The 19,915-nt window shown below is 36.7% G+C and overlaps 2 protein-coding genes, 1 long non-coding RNA gene and 1 other non-coding gene across 5 annotated transcripts; all 4 read right to left on the bottom strand.

Moving 5' to 3' along the window:
• Window positions 1-36: 36 nt before the first annotated feature.
• On the bottom strand, window positions 37-1,843 carry LOC140771101 (uncharacterized). Its single transcript, XR_012106102.1, has 3 exons — window positions 1,674-1,843; window positions 872-1,073; window positions 37-589 (listed from the first exon to the last, which is right to left on the bottom strand). It is a non-coding gene; the product is annotated as an uncharacterized lncRNA (long non-coding RNA).
• Window positions 1,844-6,068: 4,225 nt separating this feature from the next.
• On the bottom strand, window positions 6,069-7,837 carry LOC140770705 (transcription factor MYB92-like). The gene is made up of 4 exons (XM_073111965.1): window positions 7,739-7,837; window positions 7,371-7,645; window positions 6,459-7,265; window positions 6,069-6,360 (listed from the first exon to the last, which is right to left on the bottom strand). Exons 2-4 carry the CDS (start codon window positions 7,631-7,633, stop codon window positions 6,330-6,332), a joined length of 1,101 nt encoding a protein of 366 aa, XP_072968066.1. The 5' UTR covers window positions 7,634-7,645; window positions 7,739-7,837; the 3' UTR covers window positions 6,069-6,329.
• Window positions 7,838-15,539: 7,702 nt separating this feature from the next.
• Window positions 15,540-15,611, bottom strand: TRNAD-GUC (transfer RNA aspartic acid (anticodon GUC)). Its single transcript has one exon. It is a non-coding gene; the product is annotated as a tRNA-Asp (tRNA).
• A 193-nt stretch (window positions 15,612-15,804) lies between these two features.
• Window positions 15,805-19,464, bottom strand: LOC140771075 (binding partner of ACD11 1-like). Of its 2 annotated transcripts, none has more exons than XM_073112454.1 (5): window positions 19,315-19,464; window positions 17,369-17,472; window positions 17,213-17,288; window positions 16,685-16,768; window positions 15,805-16,518 (listed from the first exon to the last, which is right to left on the bottom strand). In XM_073112454.1, exons 1-5 carry the CDS (start codon window positions 19,318-19,320, stop codon window positions 15,964-15,966), a joined length of 825 nt encoding a protein of 274 aa, XP_072968555.1. In that variant the 5' UTR covers window positions 19,321-19,464; the 3' UTR covers window positions 15,805-15,963. The 2 variants fall into 2 exon arrangements, with proteins under 2 accessions (XP_072968555.1, XP_072968556.1); XM_073112455.1 differs by having other exon boundaries at window positions 15,805-16,515.
• Between the last annotated feature and the right edge of the window lie 451 nt (window positions 19,465-19,915).

Here is a 19,915-nt window from a genome sequence, read left to right as displayed (position 1 = left end):
TACATCCCTAATCAATCAGTAATCTGTGGTTAAACATTGAAATGTAAAAGATATATACACATTAGGATGGAGAGTTTTCCATTCTAATACCACAATTCATCAGAAAACATCATTGCTCCTACTAAATTTCTGTAGCAGATGGGAAGATGATGAACATTCCAATGAAGATTCTAAGATCCATGATTTCATGCTCCTTGTTTCTTGCATATAAGCGCAGGAGTTACCTTCAAAATCCCAATTAAGAATAGTGTAGCAATTGCTTGGAAATCATAGGCGCCAGACATTAACCTTACTTCAGGAAGTGCAATCCCTGCCTGCATGATCATTGCAAAGGAAAGAGGAAATGTATAAGTTATATGATCAAGGAGTGCTAACTGTGTTAATGGTTAAAGGAAATCAAAAGGATTCGATTCCCTAAAGTTTAAGCATGCAGCAGCTGGAATGAGCCCAATGGAGGTTGCCAAGAAGAAGATATGGTAGGGCACATCAACTATTGGTGAAGCAAAGTTGATGAATATGTTTGGCAATGTAGGAGTAACTCCTCTAAGGAAAAGCATAGCTCAACAACTTTGCTCATTTGTTTAGCCACCTGAAAGAAAGCAAGATTAGTTACAGAATTTGAAAAGACAGCAGTGGGAAATGCATATAGTAACAAACATACATAGTTTTCTAATTACGCTTGTAATCCAAGCAGTTTATAGACATACTTGGCGACATGCTCAATGAGATAAAGGATGACAAGCTCTTGATGCAGAGGAATCCTCTAACAATTAGCAAGTCAAGATTATTTATGAGTAACAATGATTAACTCTATCACAACATACAATTGCCATGAAAACAATAAAGGGCTGCATATTTTTCTGTTATTCACCTGTTCTTGGAAGTAATTTGAGTTTATTTGGCCACAGTGAAGAAAGAAGGGGTTTCCCCATTCATCTTTGACACCACCATAGCTAAAAGGGACAAGAATACAGTCCCGGGGATCATGGAAGTTTGCATAAAGATGTAGACTGCACAATAACACACCAGGATCTGCATAGTGTAGTCATTTGTGTAGCTCTCAAAGTTGATCCCTGGATGAAGGTCACTCAATCAGCGTGAGAATTAGGAATCATCATCAGCAAAGAATAGTGCTAGCTTCAGGTGACCTGAAACCATTTACAGTCATGAGAATGTTGGTTACTGAGCTACTAGTTTATCAAAATATATCTCACTCATTGTGATTTCTTATTGTAAATTTGTTAATCCCTCACTCCAAGATGTTGAATTCATGGAGCAATTAATATGCCAAAACTAGGAGACGGTATGTAAAGTTGAACACCTAGCTGGGCATACTTGAAGCCAAGATTGAGGATAAGCAATACAATGCTCATTATCACTGTATTCCAACTTGAATTCAGATTCTTCTTTTGTAGGGCATTACTATGATATGTTATCCTCTTAATCCAATGGAGATGGTGATGGATAAACACAGAGAGAGATCAATTAATGGCACCAAGATGATGACCAAGATAAGTATTAATTTTATATTGCTTTGGTTGCAGTTACTGTTTCATTCCCCCATTCCTCTTCTAGAATGAAACCCAAGTAAGAAGATTCAGGTCCAAACCCAACACTAACGCGATCAAATCAGCAATCTTTTTGAGACATGAGAAGAGAAACCCGTCTCGTACCTTAGGGTTTGGACCTCCTCGAGGGTGCGAGGAAGATTAAAAGAAAACTATAATCAGATGCCGGCATTGAGAGGTAGACGCCGCCGAGTCCCAGAACGAAGCCGGCCGCGACGGCCAACGCCACAACCACCTCCTTCCTCGAGAATGTCGACCTTCTCATCTCCTCTCTCTCCTCGTCTTGGGTAGTAGTAGTATTTGGTGGTGAGAAAGGACGAGGTAGAAAGAAGGAGAAGGCAGAGTCGTGTTAAGGAAGATTCTGGTGATCCGCAGGAGCAACAGAATCGGGTTAGCGAATAAATAGACATACCGGTGAGGTCCAAAATAAAATATACCAAATGGAGCACCCAAAATGATACCCTCTTCTCAGAACAACATATTCTCCGTTTTCTAGTGTTTTTTTTTTTATATATACACCTCCAAACTTCCTTATTTACGTGTATGTCCTTCAATTATTTCTTTTAAAAAAAAAAATCATTCCTTAGCTTGTCGGCAAGATAATGATAATTACGCTTCCAAAGCATTTAATATAGTAGGTTAGATAACTGTGCTAACTCTTCTATTAATTGAGCCGCAAATGATCTAACACTCTTAAGTTCTGGTTCTCCAAAACTAATGCATCGCTAAACTACTGAGTCGAGCTGCTTGCAACAAAAATATTTTTCCAACAAAGGATCTGATTAAAGTTGATTCCACGGTAGCTTTTATATGACTGCGTGGTGGATTGATCTTCAAATAGCTATAATATACTACACACATAAATAAAAATATAATATAATTTTCATATTTTTTAGAGGGGTTAATTATACCTAAACCTCTCGAAGCCGGTTGACACGCAGATCCCCTTGTATATTCTCGATCACCACTTAAAAGATGTCAGGAAACAAAAAAATCAAATAACCACTCAACTCTCAACTTTTTTTTTTTTTTTTCTCTTTCTTTCTTCTAAAATAAAAATGGATTTATTTCTAAGCAAATCTAAAATTAATCAAATGACAATCATGTGATATAAAATCTAATGAAAGGCATAACTATCCCTCTCTCTATATAGACGGATTTGGGCTTGCCCAATAATCCTTTGGGCCTAACCCTTAGTAGTTAGCCGAACAACTCTAGATCTCACTATCAAACACTACTAACTAAACTATGCAACTTTGCAACAAGTGATCCACATTAATTCTCGTTTTTTAAATTACAAGACAAATTTGAATAGCTTTCATTTGATAGAACCATGAATGTCTCTATGTGAACAAAAATTCAAACTTTGCACACCAAACTAGTTCAATTCAACCATCTATACTCTTGCTATATATACAACTTGAGCAAAGATTAAACTTTTTTTGGAGCATCTTGTTCTTGCACTTAAATCCAAGGAGAGAACTGAAAAATGCATCTAACCTTTAATAATCAATCAGTGGAATAATGCTCAGTTGCAGGATCCATCCATTTGACCATCTTGAAGCAAGTTTCATCTTATACAATATCATCCATTTTATTAATTAGCCGCCTACTTTGTTTATCAAGGGCCATATTTTAATTATATAAATATAAGATTTATAACATGTGCTCTATGACCATGAAGGGATCCTTAATAACTCATTATATATATATATATATATATATATATATATTTCTATACCTAATTCCTTTTACCACCTGACCGATTTATATAATTAAAGACTTCTTTGTGTGCATTTAATTTATATAAGAAGAAATATGTATATATATATATATATATATATATATATATATTATACACACACTTATATGTTCGTAACTCAACTTGTAAGATTGATAGCAAAGTTGTCTTTCAACTAAAAGTAATTTCAAGACACCGCAGCCGACCTTTTTATCCAAAGCAAATTTCATGTGTATATATAGTGTTAGTAGTCTGCAAGAAAGCTCACAATTAAGATCAGGATAGAGGCAATAGCTAGTGTCAATAATCCGACCCTAAACAGTTATATCTGTAATCCAACCTGGAGACAAATTTGAGTTTTATCTCTATAAAAGTATTATATAGACCTGAACACTGAAAGACTGATAGCAAAGCTGTCTTAGTTTCAACTACAGATGGGCCAGAACGATGAACATTTCAAGACTCCATTAATTGCAATCAGCCCAATTTAGTCCATTCGTATGTGTATCGTGGTAGTAGTCTACAAGCAACTTAGCCATCTCCCTGAGCACACGGATAGACTATTCCATGAGATTATATACACCACGAGATCAATAAGTTAAGTATATTTCAGACGTATCACTTGTTGCTGATGAACTCATCGGAATCTTTAGAATGAAAAAGCCAAGATATAAACTAAAATCTTACTGTTATGTATGGTTGGATTAACGGAGGACCAAAAAGGGGGAGAGGAGAGATGGGTTTCACTTAGATTGCTAGAATGTAAGAGATGGTAAAAAGATGATTCTTTCTTTTTAATTTTCAATCAGAAATCGGACGAGGGATATTGTCGAATTTTAAAACGAAAAGAAGTTTGTGGATAATAAGTGATAATACGGTAGCTATAGTTCAAAAGTTGTAAGTATAATTGAGCCTAATTTTGAAGAAAGTACTTCTTAATCGCCAGATAGCATTTCCTCTATAACACCCAAATAATGCAATCATATGAAGCTTTCGGTTGGAAGACGCCATTTTTTTTTGGTAAGGTTAGGTAGTTGGTTGTTTCATATAGGTCCGTAGTTTACCTACTAAATGGCGTGCTCATGCAGCGAAGTAACAGTCATACATATATATTCTTCTATCAAGAGAACAGTGATGGTGTGAGGAGGAGAAGTCTAATTCGAGTTACTAAGGAATCAAGTGTCAACTCCCTGAGGTAATTAATCAGTAATTAAATGATAAATCTTAGTCATCTCTTTCACTTTAATCTCAACTGCAACATATCCTTATGGATTAATATAAAAGGTTGAGTGCACAACCTATATATCTCTCATCTTTGAAGATATCTTGGTAAGTTGTTGAAACCTGATTGGCTTTCAGGTATTTCATTTCCATGCCTTGAAATGATAAAAAAAAAAAAAGAGAGAGAGAGAAGGGAAGAGAGAGGTTTGAATGATTAACAAATAACATTGTAATTGGTTGAAATTAATGCTAATATTATCAATTAAACTTGTAATCTTTGCTTTTATATATGGTAGAAAGAAATATTATATATGTATTTGCTTTTAAGACATGCAGGAGTGCAAGATGTGCGCAGAATGATAACATATTTGCAAATGAGGACAAAAACGTCGGTGTAAATGCATGCAAATGTACGATAAAGAAAGCGAGAGTGAGGTAAAAGGAGAGTAGACAGATGGGTATTAGGGGTTTATCAACAGTCAATAACTTGTAGCTTAAGGAGAAGGAAGCCACCTAATGACTATCTAACTGTATGACTTCTCTCTCTAGTTAGGAAGTAGCTCAAATGATTAAATTAATAAAAGTAAGAGTCCATGATAAATTATTATATATCCACCATTTATCTAATATTGTTTCCCCTCATCAAAACACCACCATTCTGCAAACAAAAGACAACCCAAGCACATTGGAGACCTAGAAAAGTTTTTCATAACCATACCCTTTACAAGTGATCGGATGCCATGCAGGCATGTCATTCTTGCAAAGTCAAACAAAATAAAATGAATGCTTCTAGTTGTAGAAAAGGGTCTCGCTCAATCCTTGTTACTATTTCCACAAGCTAACTAGCTCCAACTTCAACTAACTGATATTTAAATAATATACCGTTTATTATCAAATAGGATCCTCATTTACCGAATCCTACTCTTCTCACTTTGGTGATGTGACACTGGTCATTCCAATCAAGCAAGTAACCTTGATATTTAACTACTAATCAATTAATTAGAAATAACAAATTGAATAGCATTAGTTTCACCTATGCATGCCTAATTAGTTTTTAATTAAGACAATTCAATAGTTACCTCTAATTACTCTGCCTTCGTCCGATGGCTGAAATTATATAATATTTCTATAAATTTGATTGAAAGTGCGCGGCGATTAGTCCTTCACTTTTTAAGGATAAATTAAATTTCTAAATTATTTTTGTCTATTAGAAGAAATCAAAATAAAACAATTTCATTCCATAAGCTAGAGAAGTTCCCATAAGATCTGTGATTTTAAGGAATCTCGAATGAAACAATTGCTTTAAGTTGCAGGACTAAATTAATTTAATCAGTTAGTCATGTAATATAAATCCAGGGATAGATTCTTATTTCAACAATTCACTGATTTGTATGGAATCATTGCTCTTTAATTTCTTCAAAACCTGAATATATTCTCCTATTCTTCAGTGAATAGTTCTTGTAGCCAGTGTAAATTTCTTGTGAAAGAGAGATTAAACAAAATGATTATTAGACACTCTTTTCCCAAGAAGACTAAGTATTTTTTTATATATGAAAGGGACCAAAAATAATTTATTCCACGAGAAGCTCATTATACAAATTTCCTTTATAAAAAAAAAGAAATTAGAAAGAGACGTAATATTACATCGTGTACATGTCTCTTTTATCCTTCAGTTTTTTGTTTGTACAATATTCCTTATGTTCACAACTACTAACAACTAACTTTGAAATCTTGATTGTGTAATCCATGAAACGAATTTGCTTCTGCTTTCTGTAGAAGAAATCTCTCCCTTCTTCTCTTTATGGTGCATTAATACTCCATGATATTTGCCTGCAATTATTATTTCAAGAATTATTTTCTATAACCAATCCTAAACTTATTTATGCAAATATGGATGAATAAATAAATAAAAATAAAAAGTGGCTTACTCTAGTATATCTTTCCATCCAAAATCAGGGTTTAGATCATGATCAAGAAGGAATCCTTCCAATCCGTCAAACGGCGTCGAATTCTGCGAGCTCAAAGATGGCTCGCTCGAGTTGATCAACTCTCCTTGGTTGTTCTCCGGAGAGGCTGGCACCAAAGATGGTGCAGAATTTGAAGTCTGCAATTCGAAAAAACTGCTACTTAAGCTCGAACCATCGACGTTCGTCTCCACTTCGCCGGCGTCGGAGCAGCAATCTTGGAAGTTGCTAAAGGGCTGCGAGTATCCAGAATTATTATTATTCATATTATTATTATTATTATTATTATTATTATTCAATATTCTCGCCTCCGCCTCCGCCGCCGCCGACGCCGATGCCGTCGCCATCGGAGATTGAAGACCTAAAGATCCATTAAGAAGTCCTTCATACTGCCTATTTAGCTGCATGAGATCATCATTTGGTCTCAAGTTTCTTAGCGATGCTGAGCTCATGAGAGACACCAAGTCCATGTTTGGAGTAGTTGAAGTGTTAGTTAGGACTTGGAGTAAGCTTTGTACCAACTGCAGCTTCGCCAAATGAGCAGCATCGGCCTGCAGCTTGAGAGCATTATCCCAGTTGCTTGTGGAGATCCCGAGGTTCGCCGCCGCAAGCAAGCTCGGAAGGTTCGCAAATACATTCAGGTCGGTCCGCCGCCGGTGCGTCACCGGGTCGATTCCCATGTTCAGGAGCTTCTTCCTCAGGTGGGTGTTCCAGTAGTTCTTGATCTCGTTATCGGTTCTTCCCGGCAACCGCGTCGCGATCGAAGACCATCTTTAATTTTTAATCCAATTTAGAGCAAATTAGTAACAAGATAATAATGGCCATGTTTTGTTGGAAAGATAGATAGAGATATAGACAACAGATAGTTTTACTTACTTGTTCCCGAGAGCGGAGTGGAGGTGAATGATGAGCTTCTCTTCCTCCTCGGTGAACTTCCCCCGCTTGATGTCGGGCCGGAGGTAGTTCGTCCACCGGAGCCTGCAGCTCTTGCCGCAGCGGTTGAGCCCGGCCAGCTTCGGCAGCCGCCGCCAGCTGCCGTTGCCGTGCTCCCGGATGTAGTCGACGAGTAACTTGTCTTCCTCCGGCGTCCACGGCCCCTTCTTCAGCCCGACCTCGTCGCAGCACGGAGCTCTCCCCATCGATCTCTCTATCTACAAGAACATAACAACAAGTTTATACAACGCATAAATTCATACAAGTACATAGACTTTCATTAATTTATCTCAGTTGGGGGTGCAACAAACCTTAGTACGTAGAAGTACTAATGTGGAGTACTGTTGCTACGAGAAATGATGAGGGGGAGAGATGTAGGAAATGGAGTGAAGGAAGGAGGGAGTTAAGTTGGCAGGGGTTGCATCCCAGAATGGGTTTTATAAGGCTTCAGGTTGAGAATACAAAGAATAAAATTAATTAGTTAAAGGAAGCATCGTTGCCCAAGGAAACGTGTAGTAGTTCCCCATGACCAAAGTCTATTTTAGCTTCTATTTTTTCCTCTATTTTTTTTTTCTTTTAAGTACTGACTTGGCATTATTTTTACAACTTCGAAGATGCCCATAAAAGGGCTTTTCGAGAAGAGCACGGATTTCTATGTAAATTAAGCCACGTACCAAAGTTGGCTTCCATGCAAATTCAGGTCGGCGATGCCAAATATCCGAGCTAGTTTCCTAAATTATTAGGATATAGTCAAGGCTAGTTTCCTATGTCCATCTTTATCCATCCTCTTAACTAATATGGATATAAGAGTAATTTTAGGATAGGTATTCTTATAATAAATATTCTATGTTCACTAATACTTTTAGAATAAAGATGTAATAATAAAATTAATATTATTTATATTAGTTAATATAAAATAAGTGGGACTTTAAAAAAGTCTCCATGTAATATCTTCTAGGAGTGGCAAAATTTGACCCGACCCGATAACCCGACACGATAACCCGGCATAATCGGGTTTGGGTTTGGTATAATCGGGTTCGGGTCATAAACGGGTCAACCCGTCTAACCCGTTTAATAAACGGGTCGTGTTCGGGTTTATACAACTGACCCGTTTTGACCCGTTTGACCCGTTTAATTATACGTCGGGTCTAGTTGGGTCGGGTTAACCCGCCAACCCGTTTATATATATATATATATATATATATATATATATATATATATATTATATATAACCTAACCCTCTCTCTCAAATATATATATATACATATATATATATATATACCTAACCGGCTAACCCTCCCCACTCTCCACTCCAGCCGCCTCTGCCTTTCCAAATATTTGCCCCCATCTCTAATCTCTCTCTCCAGCGGCGATCATCTGCCACCGTGTCTCCGCCTGCCGCCTCCCGCATCTCCGCCTGCCTCCTGCCGTCTCCACTCCGCGTCTCCCGTACCTCCTGCGTCTCCGCCTGCCATCTGCACTCCCCATCTCCTGCATCTCCGCCTGCCGTCTCCTCTCTCTGTCTCCGCCTACCGCCCACCACCGAGTCTCTCCCTGTCTTCGCTTTTCACGGTGCTGCAGTCTCCGCCTAAGTCTCCGCCTGCCGCCGTGCTGCAATCTCCGTCTGCCGCCCCCGCTCTTTCTCCGCTTGGTGCAACCGTCTGCCGCGGTGCCTCCGTCCTTGTATCTGCTTGCCACGGTGCCTCCATCCCCTTCCCCGTCTCCGCCTGCCCTCCTCTCCTCTCTTTGATGCACTCTCCTCCAATCGCAGCCGCACCGACCACCTCGTCTTCCTTGGCAGATCCGGAGCTCGCGCCATGGGAGCCAGCTCCTAGAGCCTTGCCTCCACCGCTGCTGCTTTGTCAACACCAACGTTGAAGCTTGAGACATTTGAATTTATTTTTACTAAATTTTCCTACAATATTGTAAATTATGCTGGATTTGTGTAAATTTGTGATAGTTTATCTCTGCGGCCTGCGGGTGATGTATTACGCCGATTAACTCTAAACTTAAATGGACGGGTTAAACGTGGTTAAATGAGTTGAATAAAAAATATAATATATTATTAAACGGGTTAAACAGGTTATATAAAAAATATAATTTATTTATTAAATGGGTTATACACCCGTTTAATAAACGGGTCAGAAAAATTGACCGTTTATTAAACGGGTCGTGTTCGTGTTAGTACTATCTTAACCCGACCCGAATCTGACCCGACCCGAACCCGGCTAACCCGACCCGATTGCCACCCCTAATATCTTCCGCTGGTAGAAGTAGAGGTAACAATGCACCGCGTACGCCATCACCTACGTAATCCAAGTCGTAGGAGTTTCGTAAGACGTGGATACTTGCACTTTTGCTCCAAAAAGACCTCTTTCCACAGACTCTCGTCTTTCTTTTGCAAATTTATGTTTGGGAGAAAGGGAGCAAATGTGCAAATAAAACGAACGTCGAGCCACGTACCCATGATGGAAGGAAGAAATTCCTACGACACCTCTTCCATACAATCTCCTCCCCCCCGGGGAAACGGGTAGACGAGGATTTGGTGTGGCTTGCCATGCCAAGTGGCAAGGAGCTAAAATACCCAACAGGAAGCAAGGAATCAACCACCACCCTGAGCTCTTTTATTTTTACTATTATTTTTATTATTTTATTTCCCTCCCCCTCCCCCCCCCTTCAATTATTAATTCTAAAAACATTTGAATTAATTAAAAAAAAAAAAGCTACTGTATCCAGCACACGTCAGTAGTATCTAGGGTAGGATCACAGTGGGCCCCACCCCCTCTTTCCTAGTTCCAATTGGGCCAACTGGGTCTAATTGTCTTGTTTAGAGAAAGTACAAGTTGAAGGATTGGATTGGAGGAGACCATTCAAAAGAGAAGAGGGGGATGGGTCCATGGGAGGCATTTCATGACAACTATATATATATATATATGGATTCTGTTATGTGCTGTATTAATTTTAAAATACCTTATTGTCTAGGTCATGTGGCTCTACTTTTATACTGATTAATTTATACAAAAATTTATCAAAAATTATTCTACTCGTATCACACCCTACCTCAAAGTCATTTGTCATTTGAACCCTACATTATAAGCTTAATCGTCAAAAATACCATAATATTAATATTGGGACCTTGACTTAACTATAGATATAAAATGACCAAAATGCTCTTGCTATCCTGTTAGAAAAAAAAAATGGGGCATGACTCAAGGTGTTTTTGATAGGAGTAGCTTAAATATTTAGAGAAATACTCTTCATTCTTTTAGGTGTTGTTATGTTAATACAAGAGAGTCGAATGATAAATACTAATAAGATATAATGTAAATGATAATAAAAATAGAATGTATGGTATTTCCGATCAATTTTCTTAATCATTTATATGTGTGCCAATATGGGTATCATCTTTAAACCTCCTCAAAGTTTCAAAATAATAAGGAAATTATTGGACTACTACTGCTTATTGTATAGTTGAGATAATATTTGAGAAGGAAGTTTAATTATTTTTGTTTCTATAAAGAAAGTTACAATTTTTTCTACTCTGGTTTGGTTTGGTGAGAAGTTGGAAAGGTTTCATAAAATTTAAACTATAACAGTTGATAACAATTAAGAAACCACTGTGAAAACTTGCCTTTTAAGACTTCTATGACAAGAAAGCATCACCATCATGTCTGGATCATCTACATGTACAGTTACAAATAATACAATAGAGTGGGTGTTTGGCTGCAAGCAATCGTTTAGATGTCTTGAGTCACTAATCTTCTTTAAGCATAGGTGAAGTTTTTGAAAAAACTTATTATCACAATCACAGACATAATCACTATTTCTATAACAAAGTTGAATACCTTTAGATATATAAAGAAATTTATGCTACCTATAATAGTTTTAGTTTTTCTTCCAATGGAAAGAAGACTTTTGTTCCTCTTACTGTTAATGATTGGTTAAACCTCCCTCAACTAACGACTTTATAATGGTTATAGCAGCCAACCTCCACAGTGTTTGTGATTACTGGGCCATGGCCTCTTGGATTAGTGAATAGGCTAACTAATCAGTGACATAGCAAAACATATTTTCTTAAGATGCCTTGGAAGATATAATTAAGAACTGATTAGTTTTTTTATTTATAATATATTACTCTCTAAATGAAATTTAAATTAAGCATATGAAGACCTACATTGCTTGTTGCTTGGTAGAGCTCCAACGCATATCTCAGATATGAGAATGATTCATTGATGAGAAGTGAAGAGTCGCCAGTATTTAATTCATTTAGTCACCTAATAGTTCATTAAATTTTTCTAGCCGAATTTGAAATTCTTTTTCCTTCTATTTTGTGATTCTCTCGCTTTCATGATATTGATTAAGCAATAATGAACTAGTGACTATCATATCAATGATCTTTTCAGAGATATTGCACGCTTCTCATTCAATTAATTAGCAACCAATCATTAATCCTTCTAGACAGGTAACCTTAATACTTGTTTAATTCAAGACGTCTATTTTTACTTTCTGATTATGTAATACGAATACTTCCATTGGATACAAGTAAATATAAGGTACTTGATGAAGAGTGTTAATAGTTTCACTATTTTGACTCCCTCACACACACACATACACACACCCAAAAAAAAAGAAAAAAAAACTTTTCATAGAAGAATGAGTAACCCCATTAGATTAAATTAAAAGAGAAGACTTAGAGGTTATATATACTTATGAGAAGGTTTTAGAGCTTGGCACTGATCCATCCAGAACTTCTTAATAGATGTAATTAAGAATCCACTGAAAGATGCAAGCAGACAATGTTGAGCATCATTAATATATATTAAACTATTGTCTATTCCTTCACTGAAATATTCTATTTATGTTTGATTAGCCTCGGTCTTTCCACAATTAAAAAAAACTATGCTGAATTAAGAATGATTAGGACAATGTGTAAGGACTGGTATATATATAGGGAGAGATGTACTTCAGTTTACAAAACTTTTGGGTCTTCAACAACTTTAGTCCTCATTCATTCTCTTAACAATATAGGCAATCCCCCTGGTTGGAGTAATTACATAACTTGTAATGCTGCTTTGACTATTTAATTGATAATGAAGTCAGATCTCTTCTCTATGACCCAATTCAAACATAGATATAATTGTTAGGCAGTCGTTAGTTGAGAATTGGTAGTAATTTAGACTTTTGTACAAGAGAAAACGATGCACGTTGATGCATGTCTGCAGTTACGTAATCAAAAGACACGGTTCATATCGTTCCTTGGATAGCTTGACAATCATATGATGCCATATCTAAATCACAATTACCCATAACTAATTTCACACTTGAAGCATCTCTCTTGGCAACTGGCTGTTTAGATATGATTTTTTTTTCTTTGCTCTAACTAATCAGTGTAGGATGTCGGTATAATTGCTTTCATATTAGTTTAAATCTGTTCGGAGCTAATGGAAGCCCTTATTCCAGTTTTGTGATAACGTGACAGTAATTATTTTATCTTCTTTGGCCTTTGGGTTAATATGTTCACTGTTGGGATATCATCTACAGGCTTTCCCTCAAAAAATTAATTCTAATAGAGATTAACAAGGCACCCAAGGTTGATACATAATTGGATTAGTACTAATAAGCATAGATTACACTATGTATGCATTATTTATTGTATGGTTATATCTACACGACAACGAAGGATTACAGGAATTGCTGCATGATCTACGATTTGCATTACCTCACAAGTGACATAATTAAAACCCCAAAAGTAAGACCCTTAATTTAAGTTGTTTAACTAATCTAAGCTCTTTACCACCTTGAAATTTGACTCGGACCTCAAGAGTTAGGCTTTTTTTACGTGCACAAGTTGCTCAGTATGATCATAATTCTTTGTTTACTATAAACTATATATATATATATACAAGATATGAGTTCTTGGATATTTTTATGTCTTGACTTGATTACTGATCTTAAACAATATTCTACTTGACTCTAATGACCTCTTAAAACCATGGGCGACATGATAGGAGTATACTGCTGATCAATATATATATATATATATATGGAGATAGATACATGATAAACTACTTCAAATACAATCATTAGACATGGCGATGGCACTATTTTTCTATAACTTTGTGTCCATGTCTCAGTGCATGAATCGAGTTGCTTCATTGGTGTGATGTATTTATTACAAAGATTCTTAAGGATTCTATGTAGTTGTGCATGCACTCGTGAGGCATGAATTGATTTATTTTAGTGAGAAGAAGACAATAAACTTACCTAAGTCGCTCAACTATTTGTATATGATTTCATAGCTATGATACGTCACAAGAATAGATTCTATAATATACGTAAATGATGCTATTTGGTTCTTTAATTGATCTTAGTGTCTTCCATATATAGTTTGAGCTTTTGGAGTAACTAATTGATTGCTTAATTGACATAGTACCAGAGTTAGCATTTATCTTGTAATTTTCCTCTGCATATATATATATATATATATATATATATATATATATCTATTCACTCGAAAATTAAGTTTATAGACTATGTTAGCAAGATTTGTAATTGGAAATTCCTAAATTTTTTTTATGTATTTAGATCTTTTTGTATGAGCTTGAGGTAAGAAAATATGAGAACTCACCAACAGCATAAGCATGGCAGATATCACATTATTGGGCTGGCATCGTAGGTCCGTTTGAATGTCAACCCTAAAGAGTTTTAAAGAATCATGTTCGTAATTGGAATGAAATTTTCTGAACGTAAATCGTTGTACAGGTGTTCGAACACATGTATATTAATGGTCGAATATTCAAACGGCCCATCAGACATTCAAACATCTGAGTAGATCTAGGATTTTTAAGTCAAAGTTATACACTGCTTTTTGATGCAATCTCTCCATACCTGTTGCACCTATATAAAGATAGATAGATGCCTTAGGTCGAAGCTTGAACACTGAAATATCATATTAGAACCCCTAGAAGAGTTTTGCAACAAATCTTGAGCCCTATAAGGATCACTGAAAAAATATTTTCTTTCGAAACATTTGGCCTGTTATCTCTAAGTTTTAGTTTGGAGTTTGCCTCTTTCTTGAGTGTTAATATTGATATAGGTCGTCCGACCTTGATTGAAGGTTACTGAGGTCGTTTCATCAGCACGAGAAGCAGTTAATTGAGAGACATTTAAACAACATTGTTGTATATATAGCTACCCAATTTCAATAGTACTATTTTTGTAAGTGCTTGATTTGAATGTAGAAAATGATATGTTATTTTCCATCCGTTAGTTAGTTATAAGAAAGTTTCCACACAAAAAAAATTTCTACATTTCATGGTTATATAAAAAAATATATTTATTTATTGTTTTACGCTGTTTATTCTTGAATATTCACGGTAGATTGTTATCTCCCAGATGCAAACATATTAATTCTCTCCTATATCATCATATTGCACAGGAAAATCCACATGCCTCTACCATCTCATCCTGGATAGCTATTCTGCAACTTGGTCTCACTTAAAAAATGGAAGGGTTTCAGACATGGGTCAGAGAAAAAGCCAAAAAGAAGCCTAAGATGGCCACAAAATGAGTGCATGATGTTATATTATGTGTGTGTGTGTGTGTGTGTGTGAAACACATGAATGAAGATGCAGAGATATGCACTTCTTGCTTCTACTTGTTTTTTTTCCCCCCATCTCTGGAACTAGAAATTAATGATTGAATGGGAGAGAGAAGGATGCAAGTAGGCATATATACCTTTCAATATATGCCCAACTTTATTATAGTAGATAGGTGCTGGTTTTACACACACAAAAATGTTTAAAAAAAAAGGAAAAAAAGAAAAAGAAAAATGGTTGCTTTTAGAAGAAGAAGGGGGGATAGAGGGACGTGTATTTATTTCTATTGGACGTATATAAATAAATGCATGTAAACTTAACCAGAATCCAAAAGGCTTTATTTGCTTTGTGTTTAGAAACATCAGGACCCCTTTTGATTTGAATGATGTTTGTCCTTTTCATATCTAATTAAACTTCTTTTTTATTTAAAAAAAAAAATTTAATACTAATTAATCGAGTTTAAGATTTAATCTCAAATCAAGCAAGCCGAAATAAAATGAGGAATAAAATGGAACGCCGTTGCCGGGGATCGAACCCGGGTCACCCGCGTGACAGGCGGGAATACTCACCACTATACTACAACGACCAGGTTACTTTAATAAATTTTATTTGGACAATATTAAAGGAAATTGTCTTAGTCTCAGTTAAAGGCGCAAACTGGCAAGTGGATGCTCTGCTGAATCTCTCACTTTATCACCACAGAAATGGGCTACACTGATTATATAATGTGACGCAGGCAAAAGGTCGAAAATTATGTAGACAAAGTAGCAGCAAACAAATTGATCAAGACTTGCCAGTTTGCTACCTCAAACTATTTATCAAACAAATCACTGTATCAGATGCTATGTTCTACATTTTAGCACTACAATATGAGATAAGGATAGACCAGTAGAAAGTGAAAAGGACAATGCTACATGTGTTTACAGAAACTGGGAGTATCAAAGAATCAATCCATGTCCAGGTGTAGTATTCGACGAATGTCCAGCAGAGGTCTCGGACAGATGAACCTGGGAGTACTCGCCTGCTGATCCCTTCTGTTGCTGTTCAGCTGCGACCTTCTCTTTTGTCTTTGATCCGACATCGCTGGCAGCCTTGGCGACCTTATTGAAGGCGCCGGTCACCCATGATGCACCAGTGAAGACATACCTGTTCTTCATGATGGCTGATCCTGCACTGCTCACTTTCTGTTCGGCAGCAGAAAAGGCTGACTTGGTTTTTTCTGAAACCTGGAATTTGTTATCCATTTCCTTGACCTTTTCATTGACGACGGAAGTGCCCATGCTGATTTTCTCAGTTAGACCAATTTTCTTGTCAAAGGAGGATACTTTGGCAGTGGCAGTGGACGTGAGTTGGTGTTTCTCATCAAAACCTTTTGCTTTGCTGAGAGCATCTTTGCCTAAGACGAAACCCTTGGCAAGCATGCTAGTAACAACATCTTCAGCCTTCTTAACTGCTGATTCAGCACCACTGGAGGATTTTGCATTCTTCAACTGCTAAAAATGGTAACAGTTACAGTTAGACGAGTTAGAGGGGATGATGAGCTTGTAATCTAACTGTTAGAAATTTTGGCTTCAGTTGGTTTCGTTTTTTACTCCTTGTGAAAACGGAACATTTGGGCTGAAAATTTTCAAACCATCTAGACAGAGTATTGATATTTACTGAAGGTGGAGCCGAGGCAGTAGGAGGCGGCTGGTAATCTGGTGCAGGTGTGATGATGACAGAAAGATCGACTATTGTAGCCCCCTACACCACCAACAAATTTCTCAGTAGATGAGATCTTAGAAGAGATTAATGGAAAATGACTGAATATTACATAGAAACAGAAATCTGACATACATGATTTTGAAATAGAAAATACTCTTCCCTCATAAAACATCAAAGATAAATCTACTTATTCTGCAGATTTCACACATCTGCTCTCTTAGCGTTACACTACTTCATAATCTAAAATTTCCTTACTTCACAAAAGACCAATATTCATAGTGATTTAGCAGCCAACAGCATAAACAAGCATCCAACAAAGACGACACAGAAAGCCAAGTTAAGTAAAAGATACCCATAATCAAAGGGAGAACTAGTATCTAAATCACATACCTATGCAGAATCTTTACAATTAAAAAGACAAATAAAACAGCTTCAAGCAAGACAGTGTATCACAGTTAAGAAGGCCTCAGCAAGCTGCATTACCGAAAGAAGAAGTGCAGTCTCTGCACCCTGTGAATCTTTAAAAGTCACATATGCAACTTGAGACCACTCATCTCCACTGCAGAGAGCACATAGTGAGTTTAGTGAGTAGACGTGTTATGAAGAAATTACCAATATCATGTCTTACTGCCTACAGACCTTTGCATCTCTACATGTTCAATATCCCCAGAAAAGGAGAAGAATTCCTTAATGTCTTGCTCAGACGCACTGAGGGAGACATTCTTGACCTTCACTGTCTTAACCTGTGATGCAATAATTTGAGATTCAATGAGAACCTTCATGCTTGGATTCATCTCCAAATTAAGCACAATATGCCACACCCTACCCAACCAACTACATAAGTAACATAAATTAGAATAAACAACAAAAGTAAGACAAGTACGATCAAGGAAAGCCTAAGGATATATGTTTTACATTATAATTAAGGAGTAGTCATGCATATAGTCTTTTTGTAATCTTAGTTTAGCCAGAAAAAGGATACTTGTCAATAAAACCCAAGACAAATTGGATATATAAATAATAGAAGCACATCTTATAAATTAAGAGTACTAGATTTTAGTAATTTGCCATAAAACAAAGGGGAGCACAGATATAAAACCAACAGTATGATTTTCAGAATTTGGTCAGTATTTAGTTTAAAGACCCTAGGTGGAACCATATAACTTAATTTTTCCCACAATTTATGGGAAATAGCCTTTATGGGTATGATGTAATGACATATGATCATTCATTACTGCATGCAGGACTGCTCGTAGTACTTAAGGTCCTGATAATGCAGAAGCCTGAATTAGCCAAAGCAAAGCTCCAAGATGACAAACAGAAAGCAATATTAGAATTATGATCCAATGTTGCGAGTTGTGACTATGATAATGAATTGCAAAAATATTAAGATGAAATAACTGCTGCCTACAAACACTATATTGAAGTTATCTTTCTTCAAGCAATAATCTTTGAAAATTATTCGGATGCTTGCCATAGTTTTCTCTTACTATATATGCAAATTTCATAAAATTCAAAATAGAGAGAGGAGAGATGGAGTTTGACATGAAAGATGGTGAAAATGATTACCAGTTTTCTGCATTCCATGACATAATAACTATCATCATAATCACAGAACTAGGGAACAAGGTAAAGGCTCAAGAGAAAAAAAAATGAGGCTTAATAATAAAGCAAATCGCAGTATTTGGGGCAAAGGAACTTAGCCAACATCAGGAACATTGCATATTTATTTACAGTCACAAACATGAGGTAAGAAGAAAACTATTGGAGTTAGAAACTAAGAGAACGAGTAAAATTTCATCAAAGGATTTGCAGCATAAGCCATAGAATTAAGTGATCCCTTTCTTGAAGAGAACTTCACATGTTTTTCAATTTATTTTTTCAAAAAAAAAAAATCCTAAGGCAGAACGTTCTACTATTACGCGTAGCAGTTGCATTGTTGCATATTTTCAAGATTATCAAATAACTAGAAATTTTTATAAAAGAAACATTTCGAAAAGAGGTTAGAACGTTGACTAACTTATCTAAGTGAAGGTCATTACACCACCTAATTTTGCCTTGCTTTTAGGCAGACAAGAAGTTAATTGCTTTCCTAGATCGACGATAGCCTCTGCTGAAAAGATGCATGTATGATGGAAAGAAGAGGCGCAAATTTGCAATAGCAGCTGAAATAATTTACATAAACCACACCTTTTATATAGTCGATTACTGAATAACACAATATCTCAGGATCACCATAATTAGAAGATTACTTTTTAACCTCAAACAAGTCAACATAGTCATGTCCAGGTTACTTTGTTACTGAAACTTTTTCAAAGTTTCATTTACTTTCATCAAAATTGGAACTAATTTTCTGCAATCGAGAAACAAATGGAGATGTAAGCTAAAACCTTCACACTATTCGAGCAATTTTGTTCCGTCCCTAATTAGGAACAACTTATCTAATCCGAACTCTCATCGGATCTGCGAGCTATCGGCTATTGATCCGGATCGTACTCAAGAAAGATCAAGCCAGAGAAATCCTCACAGATCCAGAAAACTCAACGAGAAAGAAACCAAGGAATCGAGAAGCAGATGCTACTCACCGACATCGGAGCTCGAGATCGAATTCGCCTTCGAAGGAGACCAAAAACCCTAGAGAGAGAGAGAGGGAGGGAGAGGGAGAGAGAGAGAAGCACTTCGGGGAATGAGGAGAAGAGAGAGAACGAAGACGGCAGTTTAAATGGTGAGGAAGGAGACGGTGATCCGCTGACTATATCCAGATGTTTGCATAATGTCTCGTATGCGATTGTCTTATCCACCGTTGCTTCCTAACTTTGACGGCTAAGAAGGATTCAATGTATAGAGTTTAATACGAAGAATTTAGTCTCGACCGACGGGAAGCGGTCACGTGGATAGCGTGTGGGGGTAAGGGAACTCTGGGTCAAATTCTTGGGCCCCCTCGTGGAAGTCCTGTTTGCTTCCTTACCGTTAGTAATTCTCTACATCCCAGGAGCGGTATTTATTAATAATTTGTTACGTGGGGTCATCTCTATGGCTTTTAGTATTAAATCCTCCAATCTAGGGCGCATAGGATCCTCTTCTTTTCCGCAAGATGGGTCGTACTTGCCATGCACCGGCAGCGATGACACCAAATAATTATTTTCGAAAAAAATATTTAATAATTTTATAACTTCGCTCAATAAA

Source organism: Typha angustifolia, chromosome 11, assembly GCF_048772165.1.
Source record: "Typha angustifolia cultivar Huaian chromosome 11, ASM4877216v1, whole genome shotgun sequence".
Classification (NCBI taxonomy): Eukaryota; Viridiplantae; Streptophyta; class Magnoliopsida; order Poales; family Typhaceae; genus Typha; species Typha angustifolia.
The sequence above is the reverse complement of the archived record's forward strand: the minus strand, read 5'-3'. Positions and strand labels throughout refer to the sequence as shown.

Coding starts and splice junctions, on each gene's coding strand:
- LOC140770705 (XM_073111965.1), bottom strand. CDS start 7,633: ATGGGGAGAGCTCCGTGCTGCGACGAGGTCGGGCTGAAGAAGGGGCCG. Junction 7,266..7,370: donor CACTCCGCTCTCGGGAACAA/GTAAGTAAAACT, acceptor TAAAAATTAAAG/ATGGTCTTCGATCGCGACGC. Junction 6,361..6,458: donor GGATGGAAAGATATACTAGA/GTAAGCCACTTT, acceptor TAATAATTGCAG/GCAAATATCATGGAGTATTA.
- LOC140771075 (XM_073112454.1), bottom strand. Junction 16,769..17,212: donor AGACTGCACTTCTTCTTTCG/GTAATGCAGCTT, acceptor TTGGTGGTGTAG/GGGGCTACAATAGTCGATCT. Junction 16,519..16,684: donor CTGCCTCGGCTCCACCTTCA/GTAAATATCAAT, acceptor TACCATTTTTAG/CAGTTGAAGAATGCAAAATC.